This window comes from Teleopsis dalmanni, chromosome 2, assembly GCF_002237135.1.
Source record: "Teleopsis dalmanni isolate 2A chromosome 2, ASM223713v2, whole genome shotgun sequence".
NCBI lineage: Eukaryota > Metazoa > Arthropoda > Insecta > Diptera > Diopsidae > Teleopsis > Teleopsis dalmanni.
The window spans coordinates 239,932,686-239,958,046 of NC_051847.1; the positions used below are offsets into that span (position 1 = coordinate 239,932,686).

General features: G+C 29.9%; 5 protein-coding genes across 7 annotated transcripts; 2 read left to right on the plus strand and 3 right to left on the minus strand.

Moving 5' to 3' along the window:
• Positions 1–2,515: 2,515 nt before the first annotated feature.
• On the minus strand, positions 2,516–4,272 carry LOC119685900 (tRNA-uridine aminocarboxypropyltransferase 2-like). The gene is made up of 2 exons (XM_038100307.1): positions 4,094–4,272; positions 2,516–4,030 (listed from the first exon to the last, which is right to left on the minus strand). The coding sequence occupies exons 1-2, from the start codon at positions 4,177–4,179 to the stop codon at positions 3,298–3,300; spliced, it is 819 nt and encodes a 272-aa protein (XP_037956235.1). The 5' UTR covers positions 4,180–4,272; the 3' UTR covers positions 2,516–3,297.
• Positions 4,273–6,383: 2,111 nt separating this feature from the next.
• Positions 6,384–7,658, plus strand: LOC119678487 (serine/threonine-protein kinase 16-like). The gene is made up of 4 exons (XM_038090342.1): positions 6,384–6,592; positions 6,671–7,265; positions 7,325–7,459; positions 7,525–7,658. The coding sequence occupies exons 1-4, from the start codon at positions 6,483–6,485 to the stop codon at positions 7,639–7,641; spliced, it is 957 nt and encodes a 318-aa protein (XP_037946270.1). The 5' UTR covers positions 6,384–6,482; the 3' UTR covers positions 7,642–7,658.
• Positions 7,659–7,797: 139 nt separating this feature from the next.
• On the minus strand, positions 7,798–8,892 carry LOC119678488 (G patch domain-containing protein 11-like). The gene is made up of 3 exons (XM_038090343.1): positions 8,717–8,892; positions 8,187–8,657; positions 7,798–8,124 (listed from the first exon to the last, which is right to left on the minus strand). Exons 1-3 carry the CDS (start codon positions 8,758–8,760, stop codon positions 7,821–7,823), a joined length of 819 nt encoding a protein of 272 aa, XP_037946271.1. The 5' UTR covers positions 8,761–8,892; the 3' UTR covers positions 7,798–7,820.
• Positions 8,893–8,946: 54 nt separating this feature from the next.
• On the plus strand, positions 8,947–12,035 carry LOC119678486 (nucleolar complex protein 3 homolog). The gene is made up of 5 exons (XM_038090341.1): positions 8,947–9,126; positions 9,180–10,086; positions 10,145–10,844; positions 10,916–11,536; positions 11,783–12,035. Exons 1-5 carry the CDS (start codon positions 9,031–9,033, stop codon positions 12,006–12,008), a joined length of 2,550 nt encoding a protein of 849 aa, XP_037946269.1. The 5' UTR covers positions 8,947–9,030; the 3' UTR covers positions 12,009–12,035.
• Positions 12,036–16,518: 4,483 nt separating this feature from the next.
• LOC119682283 (putative uncharacterized protein DDB_G0282133) lies at positions 16,519–19,796 on the minus strand. Of its 3 annotated transcripts, none has more exons than XM_038095689.1 (5): positions 19,552–19,796; positions 19,273–19,488; positions 19,056–19,202; positions 17,554–19,000; positions 16,519–17,408 (listed from the first exon to the last, which is right to left on the minus strand). In XM_038095689.1, the coding sequence occupies exons 1-5, from the start codon at positions 19,627–19,629 to the stop codon at positions 16,612–16,614; spliced, it is 2,685 nt and encodes an 894-aa protein (XP_037951617.1). In that variant the 5' UTR covers positions 19,630–19,796; the 3' UTR covers positions 16,519–16,611. The 3 variants fall into 3 exon arrangements, with proteins under 3 accessions (XP_037951617.1, XP_037951616.1, XP_037951615.1); XM_038095688.1 differs by having other exon boundaries at positions 16,519–17,492; XM_038095687.1 differs by having other exon boundaries at positions 16,519–17,495.
• Positions 19,797–25,361: the final 5,565 nt, after the last annotated feature.

Sequence of the window (25,361 nt, forward strand, 5' to 3'; positions counted from 1 at the left end):
AGGTTTGAAAATATTTATGTAAAATTTTTATCAAAATTGGGCAAATATATACGCTTTATTGCAAAAAGTATAATATTTTGACAAAAAGTATAAATTACAGTAAACTGGATATGAGATTCCACATTTTTATTATATTTTCTATGTATATTTAACCGTTTAGGTTAAATAAACTTTATATGTAATATAATAAATTTATTTGTAAATAATAAATTTATTTTTATTTAAATTTATATATTTGAAATGAATTATTTTTTTATAACGATTAAAGATATATTTAAGTATGAAAAATAAAATATGATATTAAATATGAAAAACATAATATCTTATCGATGTTACATATATTAATTAACATATCAGTATTAAGAGTATTTATGAGTTTACCTTAATTTTCATTTCATTGCTTACAAGACTATCTGCATATATTTTTATAAGAAAGTATCATATAATTTTAACTTTTTTTAATAAATTTCTAGAATTTGGAAACTGCATTGAAGTTTTTTTTTACCATTGTGAATATATTTATATAAGTTAATATTAAAATATAGTTTACTGGTTATACTCACTAGCATATAAGAGTTTTAAGCAGATTGACGAAAACTAATCTGCGACTTCAATATCAAAATGATATTATATTACATTGCATTGAGAAGCTACAGAAAAAAACCTTGGTGGGTCCAAGTACTTTTAAAAACCTTAAGGTGAGCGCACCACAATAATGATTGAAAAATATATAATTGGTTATTCTCTAAATTATTTATTTTCTATTTGATAACTAAAAATTGACTTCGGGGGAATCATTTTCCAGATAAAATGCAAGATTGACAATAATTTTATTAATATTATAGTCATGACATAATACATTAATAAAAAACATATTTATTGAGACTTAGCCTTTCACGTCCCTAGTTACATGATTATATAAAGCTCAATTTTGTGCTATTATGATGAAGCTAGAGTATATAAAAACATATGTAATCACAAACCAGATTAATCGACATTTTAAATGAATAACTATTGGACCATTAATAAGCATCAACAAAAGCCAACTATTTATATAAAGAGAATAGTTTATCATTCATGTATATCTAATGATATACCTAATAGGAATATGTAATCCTTTCAAATGTTCCTGAAACTTCTTGTAAGATCCTTGACTAATAATATTTTTAGTATTAAAGTACTTCCAATGATCAAATATTATTTATTATGGTTATATTTAAATTACTTTTAACGTCCGATCACTAATAGTACAGTACATTCGATAGCTCTAGTAATCTGTTCATACAGTTATGCTTTAATGTTGTCTTATGTCCTTTTATAAGTATTATTTCATATATACACTTATGTGCTCAAGAAAATATGAAATTATGTGTTAAAGTTTTATTTATATTCCGAAATGAAAAAAAAATGTATACATAATTCTCATTATAAGTTATAATAATCATTTGACATATTTAAATTATATTTAGAATACAAATAAATGCGAAGTTTACAAAATAAATGCACAGTTTATATAATTTCGATCTTGGTTCAGATATAAATGTCATAATAAAACTGATTGAAAATATTAGTTTTAATCCGAAGTAATCTTATGCTAATTAACATAATTAATTACAGCTGTTGTAAGATTAATTAAAATATAATTACTTATATAAATAACATCATTGTTTTAAGAGAATTAGAAACTAGAAAAATTTTACTAATGTATGTTGTTACAGAAATTAATTATTAAAAATATATTTAAAATATTTTTTTAGACAATAACAATAATATTTTATGAATATTAGAAACTAAATTTGAATAATTAAAATAAATTACAAAACTAATTAACTATATATTATATTATGAAATAATGTATATATTCGTTTGCATAATCGTTAAAATAATCATAAAAACAAAATCATTAATAATTTTAAGTTCGATAAAAGCTTCTATAAAATAATGTTAATAAACTTTGTGCGATTTAACTTAATTTATTGAGAGAAAATAACACATTTCCGCATGTCTATTTGAGTACTTAAAACTGAAACAACGTAGCGTTTAATTAATAATCATGGATGCAACTAAACAAAATCGTTTGTATTTAGTAAATTACGCGAGATTATCCTATTAAATCCAAGTATAATATTAAATTGTAAAAATTGTGTATAGCGTCTAGTTGCAAGTTTTTCATTAAAATTGTTAAAAATATATATGTAAATAAATACATTTAAGAGTATATATTAAATTTAATTGTTTGCACTACAGCTTCCGGCGTGACTGTTTATATAATCCATATATCCAGAAAAATAAATTCGCTTCATTTTATTAAAAGGAAGCTGACTCTGGTTGCTATTGTAATTAATCGTAATCAACTATTTAAGCTAATTATTGATTAATGAATTTCATACAAAGCTCTTCGTATATGGTACAACCATAAAATTGTGTATTAAAAATGATTGGTCTATAACGCCTGCGTGAAATGTTTTTAAAATTCATGTTTCCAATAGAACCATTCAAATTTAATTTATTGTAAGAGAGTCGGAATTATTGATTTTTGTTATATTATTCTATTAATTTTGGTATATCTTATTTCTTTTCTGTATAAAAATCACTTTTAATTGAAATGGTTTCTATGAGTCCTGATGAAAAGAAATATTATTATTTATTTTTACAATTTTACAGTCGTGATGTTATCATTTCAGAATTTGTTCAAAGCAGCATCCTTATATGTTATTCCTTAAATGAGGTTAAATGCCGGATAAATAGACAATCAGATATGCATGTAAGATATTAGTTCATTAGTACTGAGTAAACATACTAGATTTTTTTATATCCGTTGTGAAACACTGTTGTTATTATTTTTGTTATTCTCTCGAAGGAGGTAAGCGAAATTTGATTGTTTAAAAATGAGTGAATATAGGAGAGATATCTGGCAGCTTCTGGAACGGTCACTTTGTATGGTTACAATTTTTAGCTAGGATAAGCACCACACTGAAATGTATTTCTTTACTGATTATTGCTGACGATATTGTCATTTTCTTATATAAATCATAAATCATTATAGATTGCAGCTAACAGTTTTTCCGACTATTTACAGCTGTTTTCTAAAATAGAATGTTATTATAACAATTATTTGTGGCTTCGACTTTAGTCAATTAAAATTATTATTCCATCGTATCTGTTATGCTTTCAAATTAAAAACTCGCTTGGATTGCAAGAAATATCCGTTATAAAATTGAAGCTTATACCAAATTACTCTTTAATAATAACGAAAGCAATACATAATCAGAATCAGAATTTCTCCAACATTTCATTTCACGTATTTTGTTCTATTCTTTCTCTAGCATCTATAATATTTTCATCAGCGTCCATGCCGCAAATTGTGCTATAATTGAGCAACCGATTTAAACGTTTCCCAATTTGTTTAGGATATTGTTTATTTCGTATACGATATTCCTTTGACTGATGTTCGACAGCACCATTTTCAAGTTGATATTTGCAAAGCGTATGTAATGGTTTTACGAGTATATCACGTAAATCAGGTCTTCCCTCGAGAACAGCTAAACTTTGTGCAGCTGTTTCTAGTGTGCTCAAGCAACCTTCTGTGGGTTGAGTACGTATAATATAATCGCTAACGCCCACAGCTATTAATTTCACTTGACGCATACTATGTAAAGCAGGACTACTGGCATAAATTGATTTAGCCTGTGGCCAAGTACCATCTATCAATACTAGCGTGTATTCTGCATGCGATTTATTGGCAGTAGCTGAAGCGATTGTCTCAATTGCCACAGAACCTTTGCTCGGATATAAAAGTAATGAATTAGGTGAGCTCAATATTGGTTCTAATTCGGCATGATTTTTTGCTGAAGGAAACCGTTTGCCCTTATAGACAGTGCATTTGCCTGGTGCTAAGCCAAGTTGTAGCATTAATGCAGTACGCAGTGAGCGTTTTTCCTCAGCTGGATGTTGTAATATTACAATAGATGATTTAGTTTCTATTTTAGGGTTAGGCAGTGAAACACACCAGCATACCACCATTGGTCGTCTATTTAAAGGATATTATTTAAAACATTAGAACATATGAATAAAAATAATTTAGTAAACTTACTTGCATTGTTCACATTTACTACGTCTATCAGGTGGATCGGTTGATATGCTGCAAAAGTCCTGCCATAATTCATCATTCATTGGCATTAGTAAAAAGTTGTTATTGTGGTTAATTGAACACAAAAATTATCTCTTGGAAAAATTTTACTAGAATATGAAAACGTGAAATGTTGTATATGAGAACAGCTGTTTGCATGAATACATAATGATACAGCGTGAGCCATATAAACATACATGTATGTATAATCTTTTGGTGGTGTGTAGCTGCAAAGAACAACAAAAAGAGTCATTCAAATGCAAAAAATAATTCTAAAAATTATTTGAAGAAAAATGACTTCTTCAATTGGTATGAGTCAATTTAAACGTGCACATTACAACAACAAAAATAATAATAGCGGTAGTAGTACCCAGAACCATCTTATCCCTCAGTTGGAATAGGAACTACCTTTAGGACCATATTGTTCTTCTTCATACCATTGGGCCATAGTGGTTACAGAATCTAGACATTTTTATCGTGATTTCCTGACGTGAAGACTTAATACCACGGTGTTCAAAAACATACGTATTGATACAAAGCCTTAATCAACGCCCCATTGGAATAGCCTGCTCTATTCTGCCGGTACCAATGAAGATATTTATGTAAGTCATATCTTCCACCTTGGTGCAATGCGAGGCCCATTTTAAACCTCCTCTGCTACAATTTGGGCTGTAGCCACTACGAATCCAACACCAATGGTCAGAGCAGTCGAAGCTGCGGGCCACTGACCGCCGTAGTACCGGATCGGATCATCTCTGGTCAGATGTCGCGAGTGCCGTGTTCACTCACTACCATATGCACTTCTTACATAAGAGCCAGACTGGCACTGGGGGATTTAAGTCGCCTCCGCGGATGAATTCTTTCCCCTATTCTGCAGGGGACCATAGTGGTTACAGTTGTACCTAACTAAGAGATTCTGTTTAAAGGTGAGTTTCGCACCTCCAAATCCGTTGTACGTGCTGCCGAAGCAGGTGGATTCGCTGTATAAGTACGGGTACCACTTGGAGACTGTAATCCATCGGATTTAGAATCATGTTTTATTTCAAGAAAATAGTCCAGATGATGAGTTCCAAGTGCAATGTCAGTCCTGTTAGCTTTGCACTTAATAACAGCTCATTTTTAAATAGGTCGCTCCTAACCTGGGGAACAGACGCCTTTTGCAACCGGTCATTAGACCATACTGGCAAAGGTGGCAATACCAGAGGAAGACCACCGCAGGCAACGATAAAAAAATCGTTAAACTACTGAACCTTCTCACCACGTCCAGGTGGCAATTCCCGAGGAGGGCCATGTTACGTAGACGATAATAAAATCGTTAAACTTCGGATTTATTCTAGACCGCCTAAGGCGGTCCTCAGGAGGCTTAATTCTTACTGAAGTTATACACCTTAAAAATTTGATTAATTAAAAATTTTGGGCAATCAAAAGAAAAGAAAAATTTGTTTAATGTGGGTTCATTGCCTGATAAATGCGGACTTTTAGAATGGGAGTTTTATGACTGTATTAATTAACAATGCAAACCATAACTTTTTTCCAAATAAGTTAATGTAATAGTTACTTAATTTTTTTGTTAGAATATACTTTACCTGTTATCGTAATTCCTCTGTCATAATCATTCTGATAATTCAATACTCCAATCATGCTTTAAACCATAAACTCCGCAATTACTTTCTATCTATGTCAATGAGATCCAAGTGTTTTTTCGTTTATAATCGCTCTACAATCGAGGTCACTATGATCTAGAACGTCTAGTTTATAATTGATTTAATATATATTTTTGCTATTGATGGCTTACAGACCGGTGGCTGCTTTTTGTTTCTATTTATTCTAATATGGTAGTTTCAATTGATTGAAGCATCACATGAATAAACACCAAGAATAACGTAATATACATAAATTGAGAATAATATACTTACAATTGTTATTGATCTCATATTGAGACTATTATGGTGTTGCTTGTGCATTTCAAATAAATACTATATTGTATGTACTATATTATTAAGTGTTATCATCAACTGTTGAGTCCCAATCTAATTTGCAAAATCCCATAAGAGCGAACATTTTTTCTCGAAAGACTAAAACTATTTTATAACAGTTGGCATCCGATAGAAGTGAAATAAATCTGGAGTGATAATAGTCGCAAATAAATAAATGCTACACACTCACATTGAAATGAATTTGACGAAACACCCTGCAAGCATATTCAGCTGATGTTTTAGAATCCACAAACCACAACAAGTTGTCAAAACGGATTTGATCTCATTGAGATTATTTACATATTCCAAATTAATTGTTTGTGTTTTTACTTAGTTTTAGACTGTAATAATTTAATATAGTCGTAAGTAGTTAAAGTATGAATAGTTTAGGATGGAATTTAATATTAATGAGAGGTTGCTTCTGCTCAAAGGAGACAATTACCATTAAAGGTAGCAAATACATAATCAGAGATCGTTTAGCACAGGGGTAAGTTAAATATTAAATTAACTCTTATCTCAAAGCGTAAAACATACATGTAACAAAAAATATCTTTTATACTATCAGCGGCTTCAGTCTCATTGACCTTGCAGAAAGTGATGCAACTAAACGTTTGTATGCTATAAAACGGATTACGTGTCATTCCATCGAAGACCAAAATATCGCATTGCGTGAAATAGAAAATTGTCGAAAAATTGATTCTGAAAATGTTATTAAAATTGTTGACTACGAATTGAAAGGTTCAGCTGATATTGTCATAAATACAACAAGCACTTTGTATATTGTCTTGCCGTTCTTTAAAAATGGTTCATTATTCGATCACTTGCAATTGCGTGCACGTAAACAAGATAACATGCCAGAAGGACAAGTGTTGCAAATATTTTTGGGTATATGTGAAGGAGTTAAGGCCATACATGAAACAAAACCGGTACCATTAGCGCATCGTGATTTAAAAACTGCTAACATTTGTTTGTCTGATACATTTGAGCCGATTATTGTAGATTTAGGCTCTATGACAGAGGCGAGGTTGCAAATATGTGGCCAAACAGAAGCGCAAAGATTGCAAGATGAGGCTGAGGAAAGAAGTTCTATAGTGTATCGAGCACCTGAGTTGTTCTCCGTGAAATCATATTGCACTATTGATGAACGCACAGATATATGGGTAAATTGGTAATAAATATAAATAATTATTGTGTATTATTATTATGAATTTACTTGAAGAGTCTTGGTTGCGTTTTATATGCAATATGCTTTTTTCATTGTCCGTTCGATCCAATTTATGAGAAGGGTGATAGTGTGGCATTAGCAGTACTTAGTGGTAATATAAACATTCCAGATGATTCCATTTATTCTCAAGTAAGTTTCTATTTATGTCTACAATAACACAAAAGACGCAAATTTTAAATTCACTATCGTTCAAGGATATGCATGAGCTTATTGAATATATGTTACGCATGGACCCTATGGAGCGTCCCTTTATATACAGTGTTATAGAAAAAACACATGATCTTATACAAAAGTACGACCAACGCGTTTAGCAGGCAAATATACTTATAATCCTAGATAAGGTATTTTGTAGTTTTATTAAAAGCAAATTTTTTTTGTATGTGCAAATATGTGTGTTTATATATCTACTTAATAGTATAAAGTTTATGTTAGCATTTTAAATTTTTTATGTAACTTGACTTGTATGTTTGCATTTTATAATAAAAACTGCTCAATGTTCATCACGTCCTAAACCTGGGCAATTACTCTCTAAATCATTCTTGTCATTGTATCGAACACCACACCAATAGCAAAACAAATATGAAGTACGCAAGTAACTGGTCAGCAAATCAACCTTCTCAGCAACTGTATATTGTGCGATATCTTCATCATCTGACGCACTTGACTGAGTTTCTTCTACATTGTCTTCTGGAGAATCAGTTTTTTCGGTATCACATTCCGGCCAAAACCAAGCAATATCTGGTTGACTTATACGAGATTGCATATCCAAATTGGCGCAAGTAGTTTGACAACGTCTAAAAAAATACAGTATGAAAACTAATATATGACAAATTTATTTTGTAATAATTGGTTTTACTTTAAAGCAGTTTGTAAATAACGTTCTTCAGCTTTCTCTGTGACACGTTTTCGATAATCAGCAGCGGTTGTCGTCGCACCAGCTTCTTCTTGTAAACGTTGCATCATGAGTTCACATCGCTTCTCTTTTAATTCTTTTAATGCAGCAGCTCTACCTAGACCACTTCGGTCTTCCTTAATACTTATACCAATAGGTTCTATTAGCTTTTTACTTTCATTCTCGTTATCTACATTGATTTTTCCTAGACTTTGACCAGGTTTGTAACCCATTTTCGCTAACAGCTGATATCCTTTGTTGTCAGATTGTAAAGGTCGTTTTAATGATTCTTGTAGGCTCTCATTAGTGTAAGTGGACTTAAATCTTTTACTTTCTTCACGTTGTTTATTTATACTATCAGCTTTCCTTTTCGCTATATCAATCTCACGTTTTTTTGCACGATTTTGTATAAGTGTAGTTGCTGGCGCTTCTAAACTAAGAACAATAATTAAATACAATGTGCGAAATCCGCAAAGCGTTACAAAATATATTACCTCTTTAAAAATTTATCCGACATATAATCCTCATCATCAGACATTTTACTGTGGTTATATTATAAAGCGAAAACGAAAAATTTTTCCCCAAGTATTATTCTCTTGGAATTGAAAGTTATTATTAATATTGCTATGCAATCAACTATCAGACGGTGTTGTTACTACTATAAATTCTTTAAGTAAATAAATATATATTTAAACCAAATATTCGTGGTAACATTCGCAAAATTTTTTCCATTGTTTTGTTTACACATTTTTTTAGTGGATTGTATATTTTGACACACGAACTGTCAAATTATTGGAAGACATTGTAAATGAAGTTGGCAGCACTAAACGTATATCCACCATGTGCTAATTTAAAAGTGAATCTACAAGTTTTACCAAGAAACTCTTATAAACAAATGGGAACTGTAAGTAATTAAATTAATTTTACAAACCTCATATAATGCAATATCTTTTACAGAAAAAAGTAAAAATCAGCTCCGTCAAACGTGCAGCGCACTTAAAGTCCAAGAAGACTCCGCTTTCAAAACAACAACAGCACAAATTAACGCAACAAAAAGCGGCTAAGGAGAAGTCTCAAAATATATTTTTGCAAAAAGCGCGTAAACGTGACAATTTGGCACAAAAAAGAAAACAAAATAAACGTGAATCGTTAGGTTTACATCCTTTAAATGGCAATAATGACGATGATGAAGATGATGAACAATTGTTGGAAAATGTTGCCGACATGTTGGAAGGAGAAGATTTGGAATTTTTGCAATTAAAAGGAGCAAATCGTCAACGGAAACGTAAACATGCCAGTACTGGTGAGGACCAAAAGATTGCCGTAGGTTTAGAGAAAGCGTATGCTAGTGAAAGTGTTAAGGAACTCGAAGCGAAAAAAGTTAAAATTAATTTATTACCTATTAAAAGTCGTGAAGGTGAAATTATTACTAGAACTACAGAAGTAGATTTGAAACCAAAAGTCGAAAAGCCCCCAAATGATGATATAAGTTCTCAGTATATCGTAGGAGAAGAAGACGAATCTGTTTATGAAGATAGTGACGATGATGTACTTAATGATGAATATGTTGCTAAACCGGCAGAAGTTAAGTTGATTTCCACTACAGATTTACTTATCGCGAGGCAGCAAGAAATCGAACGACAAAAATATCGTATTGGCATTATTTGTTCTGGTATTCTTGAGAAACCAGAAGATAAAATGCGTAATTTTAATGCACTCTATGAACTAATGGATGAAATGAATCCTGCGGGTGCGCAAAATTTGCTAACTGTACGTAAAGTAGCTGCCATATCGATAACAGAACTATTTAAAGACATATTGCCGGACTATCGGGTGGGTCAGGTTGATACCAAAATGCAAACAGGTACATGATGACTGCATACGTTTAAATGATTAAATTTTAATAACTTTACTTGTTACAGTTCGTAAGGCTACATTGGAACGCGTAAAGTTCGAAACAGCTTTGTTGCAACAATTCAAAAAATTTTTGCAAAAGTTAGAAAAGTTAACAGCTGCGGTCACTAAACGTGGTTACGGACGTAAAACTCCGCAAGCTATTAAAATGGCTGAAGTAGCTGTGCAATGTATGTGTGACATACTTACTGCACATCCATATTTCAATTATGTTAAAAACGTTGCACAGCTTCTAGTCTACATGTTAAACTCAAATTATGGCACTATGCGTGCTGCTGTTAATACCTGTTTTCGCACAGTTTTCGCCACCGACAAAAAATTGGACATGACGCTTTTCATTGTGCGACGGATTAACAATTTAATCAAAACTAAGAATCAGCTTGTACATTTAGATTGTGTCACATGCCTTCTCTCAATGCAATTAAAAAATGTTAATTTAGATGCCGAAAAGGAAAATGAGCTAAAACAGAAGAAATTGGAGGCGCATAGACAGCGTTTGATGAACCTCTCTAAGAAAGAACGGAAGCGACGAAAAAAACTTACCGAAGTAAATAAGGAATTGGAGGAAACGCGAGCCGAAGAAAACAAACAAACAAAACACTACAAACTGACCGAAATTGTGAAAATGGTTTTCACAATCTACTTCCGTATACTGAAGAACGATCCAACATCTAAATTATTAAGCGCTATTTTGGAGGGCTTGGCAGAGTAAGTTTACTTTAAAACAAAATATTTCAACCTATGATAATATTTCATACAATATCATTTAATCAAAACAGATTTGCGCACGTAATAAATTTAGAGTTTTTCGCTGATCTTATTGATGTGCTCAACAATATATTGGAAGAAATGGATTTAGGGTATCGTGAGCAACTACACTGCATACATACCATTTTTGTTATATTATCGGGACAAGGCGAAGTATTAAATATTGATCCCATAAGATTCTATCAGCATTTCTATAAAAATATGTTGGCAGTTAATGCTGGTAAAAATCATGCAGACTATGCAATTATATTGAACACTCTTGATGAGGTGCTCGTTAAACGACGTCGCAACATGAGTCAACAACGTTTAATGGCTTTTGTTAAACGATTACTGACTAGCAGTTTACATTTGTTGCACCACGGCACTTTGGCCACGTTAGGCACAATTAAAACTACATTCCAATTGACTTCGGTTTTGGATATTTTATTAGATACAGACACAATAACTGGTTCCGGGCAATATAATCCTGAACTTGATGATCCGGAATATTGTAATGCATCATGTACATCTTTATACGAATTAACAATGCTGACTAGGCATTATCATCCAACTGTGAGAAAAATGGCATTACATATTGCCAGTGGCGTGCCCGCTACTGGTGACGGATCGTTACCCACAGAAATTGGAAAGTTGTAAGTATTATATGATTTAATAATTTTAAATTAAGTTTAAATTAAAATAATTTTTTCTCCCTCTGTACTGTTTGAGTGTAAAACATAATTACAGTATAAGAGAATCGCTAAAACATTTCTTTATAAATATAACTTTTGTTTCTTTTTAAACTTTAATACATTGAAAAACTTGAGAACATTATTATATATTATTTAGCAGAATATTCAAAATACAAAAAGTTATTTTAAATATATAAATCTTTACAGAAATGCACACGAACTATATCAACAATTTGATAGTACTCAAATGGTTTTTAATCCCACCATTCCGGTACCTAAACCTGTCCAACCCAAGTTAAAGAAAGGCAAACATATGTTTACAAATGATGACTTCAAGCAATATTACAAGAGGATCTTGTTAGAGCAACAAAATAAAGATCTTGACAAGCGCAATAACTTCAATTTTTATGTTGATGTGATGAGTAATAAATAAACTTAATTCTCTATATGTAATATATAAAGTAATAAAATTATCAACAAATAAAATTATGTTAATTATTAAAATTTGTAACTTATATGATTTCTTTTTGTTATAACAAAGTATTTTATTAAGTCAAAAATTATATAGCAGGAAACATGAAAGCAATTACAAAATTTGCATGTATATGTTAGAAGATGGATAAGGTAGAGAGTAAGTGAGAAAAAGAATGATTGTTTTGGATGAGAAATGGATAAGAGATGAATTGGATTTAATTGAAATTAGCCTGGGTTTTTAGACAAAGACCCCTTACCACTTCAATATGTCGGTGCCAAAGATCCATACAGCTTAAATTGGTGAGTGGATTCAAACATCTGGACTCAAGGAGTGGTTGGGTGTACGTTATAGAGCTTCTCAATAATTACAATTACTAATCACAACTTTCAACTATGCTAGACTATACTAGCAGATATAGTATAGATATGCTTTGACATAAGACCTAGTCACAAGTCATCCTTGTCTTATTAAAAAAAAATAACTTCAAAAAAAAAAAAAACCTTCAAAAGTTTACATAAATATTAGCTGACCTGACCCTGATCTTAATTACGAACAGTTAAAGTGCTTGCTTATTTGCTCTTCAGGAAGCAGTGCAAATGAAACTCAGGTTCCAGGATTCAGAAATATATTAACTTGTTTCTACAATATATGGTATTTGCCTTTGAGAGAGCAATTCAAATGTTTTCTGATTCCATATATTTTGCATTATTCATTGATTATTCTTTAGTCTTTGACTATATGTCATGATAATTAATTTTATGAAAATCAAATCTACATTTATTTTGTAACCCACTTGGAGTCCACATTTATATATCTATTGAATATCTGATAGAGCGGCTGTTATAATTAGATAAATAAACAAGTCGAAAAAATATTGTAATAGAAGCCCTACAAAAATAAGTCTTCCCCTCTTCACCCTCTTTACAGATTACCTAGAAGACGATTCCTTTATGCATTTTGCAGCTTATCTAGAAGAAAATCTTTGGAGAGATAACCTCTTCGGAAATAATTATTAGCTGCTTTAATTCTTTGCGAATGATCTGATCGCTTTAGTAGTACCTTCCTTAGTTTTTTTTATCTTAAATCAAATTGTATTTCCTATTCCATCTTATTGTGCAATGACTCGTCATCCTTTTAGAACAATAACAAGCATAACTGAAAATGTTAGCATTCAAAATTTGTATGTATAATCAAAAGAAATGAATTAGTACATGTAATTCAAGACAGATTTTCGAAGAGAAATACTTAGTCCTCTACGGTAATATTAGGAATTCTCCTGATGAAGGCAAAAGCGAATTTGCCGAAACACGTGTAGAGATACACAAAAAAAAAAACTTTCGAAATAAAAGTTAATATATTTTTAAAAAACAAAAAATTACCGCATTTAAACATTTTCGAAGTAACGACTCAAAAATTAAAACAAAAAATAGTATTTAAAATCTTTAAGTTAATTTTGAGGATGTATTTGAATAATATTACATTAAATATATCAGCTTCCTAAAGTTGATTTAATTGCACCAATCTGTCGTCAAAGTTAATAGAGAATACCATTGAGTCTTTGAATTTGGCGATTAAATAAGTAGACTAAGTATGTACCATATATGAGAAGCATCCTTTTCTTAGGACTTGCAAATGGAAACAAGCTAGAAAGTCTCATATTTAACTAATTATTAAATTAATAAACCTTTTCGCGTATTACCTCCGTACGTTAATTATTTGAATAAACATCCAATAAGAGTATAAGAGTCCATAATTAGGAATGCAACTTTTAAATGATTAAATTTGAATAATATATAGTAAATATTAAAATATTTTAACTATAATCATATTTAACTAGTTATTCTATTAAGATTATAGTTTGTTATTGTTAAAGATGAATAATATAAAGTGATAATATTAAAGTGATTTGTGTTCAGCTTATAAACTAAATTTTTTTTGTAATTATTTTAAATATATTTTTTTTTTTGTTAAGTAGCGGCAAACGGGACAACGATTGAGTAAAGAAAACAATATTAGCTATTCCCGTTTATTTTGTCTTTTTCGTTTACATAAAAAACACAAAACACTAGTGTTGTGGAACGACTTCGGATGTGGATCAGTATAAAATTGTTGCTTAAAGCAGAATGTGCCGTGGTTTCCTAAGCAAAGGATTTAGTTTAATGTAAATAAATTAATTCAAATCTTATTTGTTTTTATATAAAAAAATAATTAAAAATGCAATCAATTGCTTCGAAAACATTTTTCTTTAATTCAAAATAATAATCGGTATGCTTAAAATGTATTAGATGTAAAATAATATCGTTAAAGTTTTTTAATACGTTTTTTTACCGTATATTAAATTTTTTTTTATCTTAATTTTAAATTATTAAATAATTAATGCGTACTTGTGTTGTGATATTTATTTAAAATGAGTTTTTTCAATTAATGATTATATAGTCATTGATCCAAGTGCAAACATATTCGGTTATTTATATTGTGTAAAACGTATTTTCTTAAATCGGTAAGTAATGTATTATTTACTAAACTGAAATTGGACGAAAAAAAAAATTGGACGTTTTGTAAACGGTTTCGGTAAAAAAATCATTAACATTCTTAAGTCTAAATACGACTTTTTCCGTTATCAATTCATGCAATACACAAGGTAAAATACCGTATGTTATGATAAAATTTATTTTTTATGCAATTTTTTTTGTTTGTTGTTTTTTCTTCTATAATTAAAAGCACCATTTATTGCTATAATTTATGCATATAACATCTTACCATCAAACATTTATTCAAACTCAATTATTTTTTATCATGTATAAGTAATTTTAGTTTATTAGTTGTAAATCAAAATTGAATATACATACATATTCCTATATATGTACATACTTATTGAATTCCATAAATATGAACTTAAATCTAAAATATGTTCTAAAGAAAGGTGCTAAATAAAAAATTAATTTTTTTTTAGGAATAGTTTTTCTTATTTTCTCGCTAAATGTACCATTTGATGTATTGTTGAAAACAGAATCAGCACGATACTAAGCACTGCAGTGACAGTGTTATTTTTAGGGTTTAATTAGTTGAAGATAACTGATTTTATATTCAATCAATATTTTCATATACTCTAACATACCAATCAGTATCAAAATTATACTATTGCTTCATTTTATTTTTCGCGTTCTATCACTCCAATTTTATTATTCTTACTCAATGCTTGAGAAATTACTTATAATGGCAAGTGCAAAGTATCGAGATATATTCAAATTTAACTCAACTATGTATCTGATTTTTGAATTTAAATATTTTTCTTTATTTTTTAATAAATTTCATTATTTTATCATCAATTTCTATTATTGCGAACAAAAGCAATATCAACTCACAGAACATTTCTTTATAATTTTTACAAGCAAGAATTGAAGAAGTGTTTCAAATCAAGTTTGGTCTAACATTATATATATATGTATTGAATCTTTTAACTTCTAGAAGGATCTTAGTCTCTTACCAATGGTCTAACATTGGTAATGTAAAATATATGAAAATTTAACATTATTTTATCCTGCTGCTATCAATCTCATAGTCAGAAACATTTATATTATTTAGAAATAAAAATTGACAATTCTTTAAAGTTCAACCTGGTAAAATTGTACTTTTGGAACTGTTTTGTAAAAATATCTAGAAAGCGAACATCTATTATGACTTCTATTCTTTTGAATTAGAAAAACACGCTACAGGGCACCCATTGTGCTATAATTTGTTTTAGTAGTTTATGAGTTAATTTTTACAGAAAAATCTATTATTTAAACAAAATACATTATATCGATAAGTACTAGCACAAAGTCTCTAATATGTGATAAAATATATAAGTGTATTTGTAAACTAATATTTTTATTTTATTTTATTATGATGTCATCCCATATATGGGTATCTAATATGTTGCCACTTAATACAGGTTCAGAATTCACTCCGTTTGATTTTAATGAAATTTTAATTGAATATACAATTGTATACTATTCTGTTTGGTCAATAAAATAGTAACCAATAAAGTTAATATGGGACTCAAAAGACATCTGTAATTGTATTCCGTATTGCAATATATTAGAACTATCAATGTCTAAAGCTTTTTTTATAAATGTAGGGTTGTTTCTAAAAGTTACCTGATCTTATTTTATTTTATTGTATACGGCTACATGTGAAACTACATGTGCTACAGTTTTTCTTTTCAACGGCTACTGGTTTTTAGATGAGAGTCCATGGAAGTAAATCTAGAACTTGCAAAGTTAAATTATAAATCATAGCATTGTAAAGGAGTAAAACATAGTAATGAACCAATTGCAAATTGATAGCTTTAATTTAATTTGTTGACTTACTGAGTAAATTATTAATTACATTTTGTATTTTTAAGAAAAAAAATTATAAACAAGTTTAGTAAATTATTTCATATTTTATATTATTTGTGATAATAAAAAAATTTTATATGGTCGAAAATTTGACCTTACCAATTAGGACGATTTAAGTTATCCTCGGTTATCTACTATCTATTAAATATAATTTTCAATCATGAAAACTATTAAAAATTTTAACATTTGTTATTGTTAGTTTTGGGAAGTTTGCCTTTAAATGAGAAGGTAACTTTATGTGTCAAAACATACAATATTTTGTTAACCAAATGCTCGATTACTAGCGCAGATTGCTCGTCCATTAAAACCATGAAATAAGTTTCAAATTTTTCAGAGTTTACTACGTGAGTTATGAGGAGCCACAGTTCAGTAAATAATTTTGGTTCGTGCGCTTGTAGTTGTGGTAAAAGCATGTCTGGATTGCGTAATACACCTTTGAAGTGAATTCCATAGCAGCTTAAATCATTAAAACAGGGCTGTAAAGTAAGTGTTAAGTTTTCGAACATTGGTCGAGTGGTCAATGCTTCAAGACAATTTTCTAGGCATTCATAAGCGTACCTATTTTCACAAGCAATATTAATTGTTTTATTATTGCGCATTATACCATAAAATTTTGGAGTAATATTCCTCTGTACTTGGTGCCTAGTAATCCAGTTAAATATTTCCATTTGTATAAACTCATATGTGTGCGTCGCCATGCTATCGTTATTTAAGGCAATTATGCAAGGAAAAATATTCCATTTGCTGCAACCAAATATGAGGGATTCGTGCTGTAGTCTTTCAAGTAGTAATGAAATTTCATGATCAAAAACTTCCTTAATACGTTGGATATTTTTCTTGCTTAGTGGAACATTTGGATTATATTTTAAGATGTTTGATAACTTCAAGCGTTTTGTTGAAACATCACTTAATTTCAATAAATGTCCGTTTGATGAGAAATGAAATGACGGTGCTGGTGGCGGTGGTGTTGATCTATCTGGAGAATGAAATGTAATTGGCGAATGTGTACGTCTTTTTTTCGATGTGTTGTTACTATTTACATTTTGGGTAGTTATAGTTACTGCTTATAAGTTTTATGTATTTTAAATTTAATTTAATTTATAGGATTTGTGATTACTTACCTTTTGCTTTTCTTTTATTAGTAGCTTCCAGCGCTGTTAAAGAACCCATGGACTTAGAGTTCTGATTAGAACATTTGCTTTGTTCGTTTTTTTGATGCCCTACACCGTTTCGATTTCGTTTTAATTCCACACAAATTGGTTCCGTAATACCTTCACCACATGTTCCAAGACCGGTACCTGCCATATAGCCCATTTTTGTCATTAGTTGAAAACCTTTGTTTTCGGGTGGTATAGGTGTGTGAAGAGCTTCTTTTAGTTTAGTGTCATAAATATCGTTTAATGTACCATTCTTCTTAGCTGCTTTAACTCTTCTTTTTCTTGATTTAGTAGAAGTTGTAACTGCTGCTGGTGTTTCCTTACCGATTTGAGGATTCACTGTGTTTGTATTGGCGTTATCCGTCTTTTTTTCTACTAAACATTTTATTGTTGAATTTGCTCCTGAAGTATTCGTTGGTATATTGTTAACAATATCACTACACGAACCCATTTCGACATCCAGATCCATCACAAATTCGTTTTCTTTTTTGATCAAGATGGATTGTGATATACCATTTGTGTTGACTGAGTATTGGTTAATAGGCAAACATTTTATGTTGTTGTTTTCTATATTTTGGATATCCAAATTAGGTAATTGCTTAACTGACTTCTTAGTGGTTGTTTCTACATCATTAGATTTAATAATAATTTTGGTGTTTGTATTAGGCTTGTGAAGTACTTCTCTTAATTTATTATTATCAATATCAATTGACTTAGTATTCGTGGTTTTAATTCTTTCAACCACATTAGCTTGTTCAATCTTTTTTACAAGTGAGTGTTCTGCTACAATTTCTGTTTCAATTTTACTAAATTCATTACATGGAATCATTTCTAACAATTCAGCTTCGTAGTCATTGGAATTAAATATATTATTTATTTCTTCATCGATCGAAGAGGCTCGTGATATGGCACTAGTATTAAGAGAGACTTGGTCAATACCTAAATAGCTTTCGTTATTATTTTGTGTGCTTTCTATATCCAAGTTTGGTAACTGTTTTACTGATTTTTTAACACAGGGGGTAACTGAAAATGAATCGGTGTCCTTTATGTCTATAACTTTGCGGTGTGACGAAACAGTGTTTCCGAATAGTTCATCGCTGTCAGTATAATGCGTGCTTATTGCATTAGTTGCAATTGCATTATTATGAATAGCAAATATGTATGAAAAACTGTCAACATCATCGTTGTCAATTTTCTTTTCGAAATTATTGGATGACTTCTTTTGTATGGTATTGAAAAAATTGTGTTTCTGTTTATAATTGGAATTTGCTAAAAATTTGTTTTGCTCTTCAACATTATCTTTCGGTAATGAAAAATTATTCAAGGAATTGGTTATATTTTCTGTTGTGTATCCATCTCCGGGATCAAGGATCTCTTGATTTGCGACGGTTTTGTTGTTTTCATCTTTCAACTTTTTCAACAAAAAAATAAAAGAACATAAAAAACAATTATTTTTTTATATATACCTTTGTGTTCCCACATGCGATCAAATCATTATTTTTATTAACATCTTGTTCCATATTAGTCCCAAAGTTAAACACTTTGCTTAATCCAGTGTCTTCTGTATTGGTGGAATGGCCATTATAGTTTGCATTGGCATTAGTTGGACACATCTCCAGTAAGTAGAAAACATATAATTGTATATTAGAAATGGTATAATAAGAAATATAAAAAATAGCTTACGATTTCATTATTGTTTATTCCAAAAGCTGAAATCTGATTATTTCCTGTGCCGCTGAGTTTTTGGAACTTTTCATACTTGTTGCAATTTTCATCTTCATTTTCAAATTTTTCCATGTTTGCATTCAAATCAAATAATTTATTTAAATCAATGCTTTCTGGATTGTCAGTATTTGCATTTCTTTTATCACTGACAATAGTTAGACTCCTTTGTAAAACCTTTGCATAGATAAAATAGTTTGAAAAAAAAAAACAATATGAATTTATCAAATTACAGCCTACGTTTTCGTTATTAGTTTTTAGAATTTCCTTCATTCTACAATCCTTCGTGTCCACGAGTTTTTCCATATTTCTCTCCATTTAACAAAATTTTTATTACATTCAATATAAAATTTATTTAATTACTATTGACATATTCTGTTGTTTTATTCGATTGCGCACATTTTTTTTTGTTTGATCTTTTGAATAAATATAACTTTACGATGAAGTTTTAATGATCTACATGTGGTAAGTGTAAAATTGAATATAGAATAACGGTTCCTGTTTTTTTTTTTTAGCTCTTTTCATATGCCATCATGGTGTTGCGAAATAAAAATATTAAATTTAAAATTTAGAAAATCATAAATACATTGACCAGTGTTGCAAAAGAATCGTACATTCTTGCGTATAACTAGCACATTTAAAATTATTGATCATTACAGTCATTTTAAAATGCATCAATAGTTGCAATAAATTCAATTGTGATCTATAAAATTTATTGTCATTAAAATGCTAGGCTTTTTTTAAATGAAATGACTTAAATGACTCTTTTGTATGAATTGAATACTGAACAAATTTATTGAGAGTATTATAACATTTATAATTGATATCAAAAGTTGTATTAATATTAGGCCAGTAAAGAAAAAAGTGTTACCAACGCAATAGGCAAACTATTATGAACCTTCATTGGAAACTCCAACGAATATTGCAGTTATATGTCAAAAATTATATGTTAACGAAAATTCAAACCAAATTCATAAATTAAAATTTATGTTTAAAATTTTCAACATTTTTACAATTTCTTTTAATTCTGTATTTATTTTACTTTCCAATTTATACGAATTATTTATTTTTATACAAAATGAAATTTGCTTGAAATATGTGCACATATGCAAAATTTGCTATTTACCAAAACATAACACTTAACAGATTGCAGCAGTGTTTATTAAATATTGAATATGTTTATCAAAAACATAGAGATTTATTTTTTCCCGTAATTTTTTCTTTCAGTTGCAAAAAAACATTTTTAAGTCTGGTTGAAACAAATTGGCATCACTTTTAAAAAATGTTATATGCTTTTTTGTGACATTTGTTTTGTTTTTGTGTTGTGTTACAATATGAAATATGAAAATTGTAAACATTAATAATTAATTAATTTAAATAAAAGAAAACAAAATGAATAATAGAAGGGTAATGGTAAGCATTTTTTATCTTATTGTTTTGATATATTGCAGTTAATTATTTCTGCTCATCCAGACACTAAAAATAAAGACGTAAAAATTTTTGCGAGTAAAACCTAACTCTGAAGATTTTAAGCATTGTTGTTGTTTCACATGTTTTCTTTCGTAAGTTGTTTACAAGTCTGAAAGAAGAAATTATGGCTTTCATAGAAATATACACATAGTAGAAAAAGTCTACGGATATTCACAAAATTTTTCTAAAATTACGCATAACTTTTTTAATTTTTACTCAAATTCATTTTTATTTCCTGATTTATTTTAACCAAAGAAACAACAATAAATTGCAATATTAAAACTAAACAGTTATTCTTTAAAAAAAAATTAAACACAATTATATGCGAAAGTAACAATTTTTGAAGCAGAAAAAGTCTACGGATATTTCTTAATATTTACATTAAAACAATAAAATTCACAAAAATCTTAAATTTAATAGCCTGTGGGATAACCCCTGCATTTAATAACCTCTGTTAAGCGTCTTTCCATTGACTCAACTAGCTTTGCAGTATCCTGTGCGTTTATTTCTAGCCATTCTTCTTTGATGACGTTTCTTGCTATATCCTTGCTGGAAAACATATGCTGGCGAATCTTATTTTCCAAATAAACCCACAGATGTTCTATAGGACTAAGGTTTGGTGATTCTGGTAGTGTTTGAAGTTGCCTGAGAGCATAGTACAGCATCCAAATCCGTACTATGACTGCTGTATGCTTAGAGTCATTGCCCTGCTGAAACAAAAAGGTTGCCTCAAGTCCTAACATTCTGACATTTTCTTTCAAATTTGTTTTTAGAATATTTAGAAAACCATATTTCTCCATTGTATCTTGTAGAAATTCAAGTCTAACCGCACCATTACTTGCTATACACCCCTAAATCATTACGCCGTCACCAACACGTTTTACTGTTTACGGTTTATCACAGGTTGTGCATAATTTTCTCCATACAAGTTTTCTAACTTTGACTCCAAATATTTAAAATTGACTCCCATCGGAGAAAATAACTCATATTCAGAACTTTATAGGTTTATTTATACGCTTTCTTGCACGGCTTAATCATTTTATTCTATTATATCTGGATATGTATGGCTTCTTTCCTGCAATCAGGGTATAATACATGCATTTCTTCAAAATTTTCCGCACAGTATCAGGATATATTTTGTTTTCAAGTATTTCGGCAATATGTTCAGCTAGTTTGAAGGCTGTTACTCTTGGATTTACTTTCACCTGGTTGATTATGCTACGTCTTTCTCTATTTGACAAAATTGTGGGGCGGCGAGTGCGAGGTTTAGAAACGTAAGTACTGGTCTCTTTGAAGTTATTTGTAATTCTCTGCACAGATGAATATTGACGACCAATCTCTTCAGCAAATTTTCTTTGGCTTACGTCATCTTTCTAAAATTTAACAGTTATTTGTAGCTCACTAAAACTAATTTCACGTCCTTTTTTTTATATTGTAAATTTATTGCTTATATAAAAAAATGTTATTAAATGATTAATTTTTAGACTCTTTAGGAGGTCAACTAATAATTAAATATCATTTAATGACACTTTTATGCTTGCAAGCGAATTTAAATTAGCAGTAAATGTAAATATTAAGAAATATCCGTAGACTTTTTCTGCTTCAAAAATTGCTACTTTCGCATATAATTGTGTTTAATTTTTTTTTAAAGAATAACTGCTTAGTTTTAATATTGCAACTTTATTGTTGTTTCTTTGGTTAAAATAAATCAGGAAATAAAAATGAATTTGAGTAAAAATTAAAAAAGTTATGCGTAATTTTAGAAAAATTTTGTGAATATCCGTAGACTTTTTCTACTATGTGTATATATATATAAAAATATTCTTCTACTTATCGGATTGATAATTACCAGACTTCATAACAACGTTAAAACAAAAAAAATATATTTTGTATATATGACAACTTTTAAACTTTATAACTCGATTTTATCATATGTTAGCTTAGCATTTTTACAAATAATTGAAATATGTTAGTGCGTTTTGGTGATTTTTTATAAAATGAAAACAAGTGAATATCGTCAGTAATAAAATTCCTTCATTTGAAGGGAATGAACAATAATGCAATTAAATTTGAAATGGATTCTGTTTATGACAACCTTGCACTATAGTTAACAACAATAAAATATTGGAAAGCTGAATTTAAACGTGGCCGTACGAGTGTTTTTAATAAAGTGTGCCCAGATCGTCAAAAAAAGTTACAATTTAAAAAACCATTGAAAAAATCCACGATATTGTGTTGGATGAAAGATTAAATTGCGTGAAATAGCATAGATGAAAAACAACTCATATGTACGTGTATCGAATATTTCATATGAATATTTGTTTATGAAAAAGATTTTGGCAAGAGGGATGCAGCGTTTGCTCACAATTGATCAGACTTCGTTAGTCAAAACATTATTTGAAAATGTTTATGCACAATCTAGCCGACTTTTAGCGTCGAATTGTGACAAGTGATGAAACAAGGATCCGTTATTTCACACCTGAGGGGAAACAATAAGCCAAAAAATGGGTAAAACCCAGGGGTAGTGTTTCCAAACAGCCACGAACTTAACAATCGGTTGGAAAAGTTTTGGTTTCCGTATTTTGGGATTCGACACATTTGTCGAAAAAAAATTTTGTTTTTGCAGAATAATGCACCCTCTCACTTGTTTACAATACGAATTGCTTCTACACCCACTGGAATAGATGGCTCTGGGAAAAGAGATTTGCAAGAAATGATGAAATGGATTAGGAAACTTAGGTATGTTTTGGAGGACTTGATAAATCGTATTATTTAAAAGGTATCCAAATATTAAAAGATTTGGTTTCCACTGACATGTTTCCAAACTTGAAAATGAAACATGATAATGAAGGTATCCAAATATTGAAATATCGTTGGACTCGGTGTATTGAGTTAAAAACGTAACTATATTGTAGATAAAATAAGTGGCGCAACACCATGTTTAATTATGTTTCTTGAAAATTTCAAAAATATCATTACTTCGTTCAGTTGGATATTTTTAAGAGATGCATTCATTTTTATAGTATAGTTTAGTGTGTTTACTCATCTATTTATTTGTCCCGAACAACCTGTTATTGTGTTTTAGCCTAGAATCAGCATTTCTTTCTGGTTAGCACTTCTCCGGTTAGTACTCCATTAACTTGATGTTGTCCTCTCCTACGTCTTCTTTCTCAAATTGCGGCTTCAAGCACCTTTTTCGCTGGAGCATCGTTATCCATTCTTACAACATACCAAGAGACTGCTGAAACTGCTGGAAGTTCATTCGTTGAATATGATAATAAAGTAATAAAGTTTGTACTGCTGGTGGTTCATTATCTCCGTTATAATAATAAGAAAACTGTTTTTCTGTTTATGCATTAACCTTTTCTTTATATACTTATCTTTTGTAAGAATACTGAAAAAGACAACATAATATAAGGACTACTTTGAGAGGCAACATTTCAAATGCAAAAATCTATTGTTTTGATGCATGATAGTGTGACATACACACATAGGTATTTGCAAAGTTTTCAATATAAATTGAAAATATTATTAAATATTATCTTCAGTTAAAAAATCTAAGAAACAAGATATCGGAAATATATTATTATTATGTTGAGCCTTTTCCGAATTAGTGTATCTGGGCACTTTTACTCTTTGATAGCTGAGAGGTCTACAAAGTTTGACCTACAAAGTCCCACCCATCTCACTGACTAACTTGTGTATTCCTCGTAAGCTTCGTGATTATTCAATGACTGATCTAAGTTCGGCAAACCGCCCTCTGCGGTTAGTGATTACTCTGAGATTAGATAATGCTAAGTAGGAGAGCCTGCCGGTTTTCGCATATAGCTTCAGGGGTCTGTTCCTTATGGGTTTTTTGACCGGATCTATTCTAAGGTCTCTTAGTATGTCACTCGTGCGGATGTACCATGGCATTTTTAAGAGTCTTTGGAGAGCCTCACTTTGAGTAATTTGCAGCTTCTGGATAGTACAGTCGGCAGCTTTGCTATATGCGACTAATTATTTGGCATTTCGAATTAGTTCTACCTGATGCTTAATGCCATAAATCCAATAAATATCATAAAGTTAAAGTTTGAGATTTGATTGTACAAACAAATTAAATTAAATTAAAATTAAAGTATTTTTGTGAAAATAACATTAATTAATTAGTGAATAATAATATATATAGTTAATAATATATATAAGCTATAATTTATATAGCTGTGGTTTGTGCGTTCTAATAAACTAATTAGGACATGAGACACTTTATGGGTGAACACTATTCTTTTTTCTTGTCATTAGCTATTTTCAATTAGGTCTTTAAAAAACTAGATCCTTAAATACGAATTTTAAATGCTGTATGTGGTTGAACGAAATGCATAAAACGAATAAGAATGTAAGTTCTTTCGAATCATTTGTTTCAATATTAGGATATTAGGTATTAGGATTGTTTTGTAAGATTTTTACTAATAGCAATATTAACCAATTTGAAGCTGAAACAGCAGATATCAATAATGTAGCATTACTCTCAATAGGCAGTGTAATATAAAAGCAAAATAATTATGTTGATTTTCGTCGTATTATCACATTTTTTTTTTATT

Bases quoted from the DNA above. Each gene is read 5' to 3' on its own strand.
- LOC119685900 (XM_038100307.1), bottom strand. From the start codon at position 4,179: ATGCCAATGAATGATGAATTATGGCAGGACTTTTGCAGCATATCAACC. The intron at 4,031-4,093 runs GTAAGTTTACTA...TCCTTTAAATAG, and splicing joins AGTAAATGTGAACAATGCAA to ACGACCAATGGTGGTATGCT.
- LOC119678487 (XM_038090342.1), top strand. From the start codon at position 6,483: ATGAATAGTTTAGGATGGAATTTAATATTAATGAGAGGTTGCTTCTGC. The intron at 6,593-6,670 runs GTAAGTTAAATA...TTATACTATCAG, and splicing joins AGAGATCGTTTAGCACAGGG to CGGCTTCAGTCTCATTGACC. The intron at 7,460-7,524 runs GTAAGTTTCTAT...CTATCGTTCAAG, and splicing joins ATGATTCCATTTATTCTCAA to GATATGCATGAGCTTATTGA.
- LOC119678488 (XM_038090343.1), bottom strand. From the start codon at position 8,760: ATGTCTGATGATGAGGATTATATGTCGGATAAATTTTTAAAGAG. The intron at 8,658-8,716 runs GTAATATATTTT...TATTGTTCTTAG, and splicing joins TCGGATAAATTTTTAAAGAG to TTTAGAAGCGCCAGCAACTA. The intron at 8,125-8,186 runs GTAAAACCAATT...GTATTTTTTTAG, and splicing joins TATTTACAAACTGCTTTAAA to ACGTTGTCAAACTACTTGCG.
- LOC119678486 (XM_038090341.1), top strand. From the start codon at position 9,031: ATGAAGTTGGCAGCACTAAACGTATATCCACCATGTGCTAATTTAAAA. The intron at 9,127-9,179 runs GTAAGTAATTAA...TATCTTTTACAG, and splicing joins CTTATAAACAAATGGGAACT to AAAAAAGTAAAAATCAGCTC. The intron at 10,845-10,915 runs GTAAGTTTACTT...TAATCAAAACAG, and splicing joins ATTTTGGAGGGCTTGGCAGA to ATTTGCGCACGTAATAAATT.
- LOC119682283 (XM_038095687.1), bottom strand. From the start codon at position 19,629: ATGGAGAGAAATATGGAAAAACTCGTGGACACGAAGGATTGTAGAATG. The intron at 19,489-19,551 runs GTAGGCTGTAAT...ATCTATGCAAAG, and splicing joins TAAAAACTAATAACGAAAAC to GTTTTACAAAGGAGTCTAAC. The intron at 19,203-19,272 runs GTAAGCTATTTT...TACTTACTGGAG, and splicing joins GAATAAACAATAATGAAATC to ATGTGTCCAACTAATGCCAA.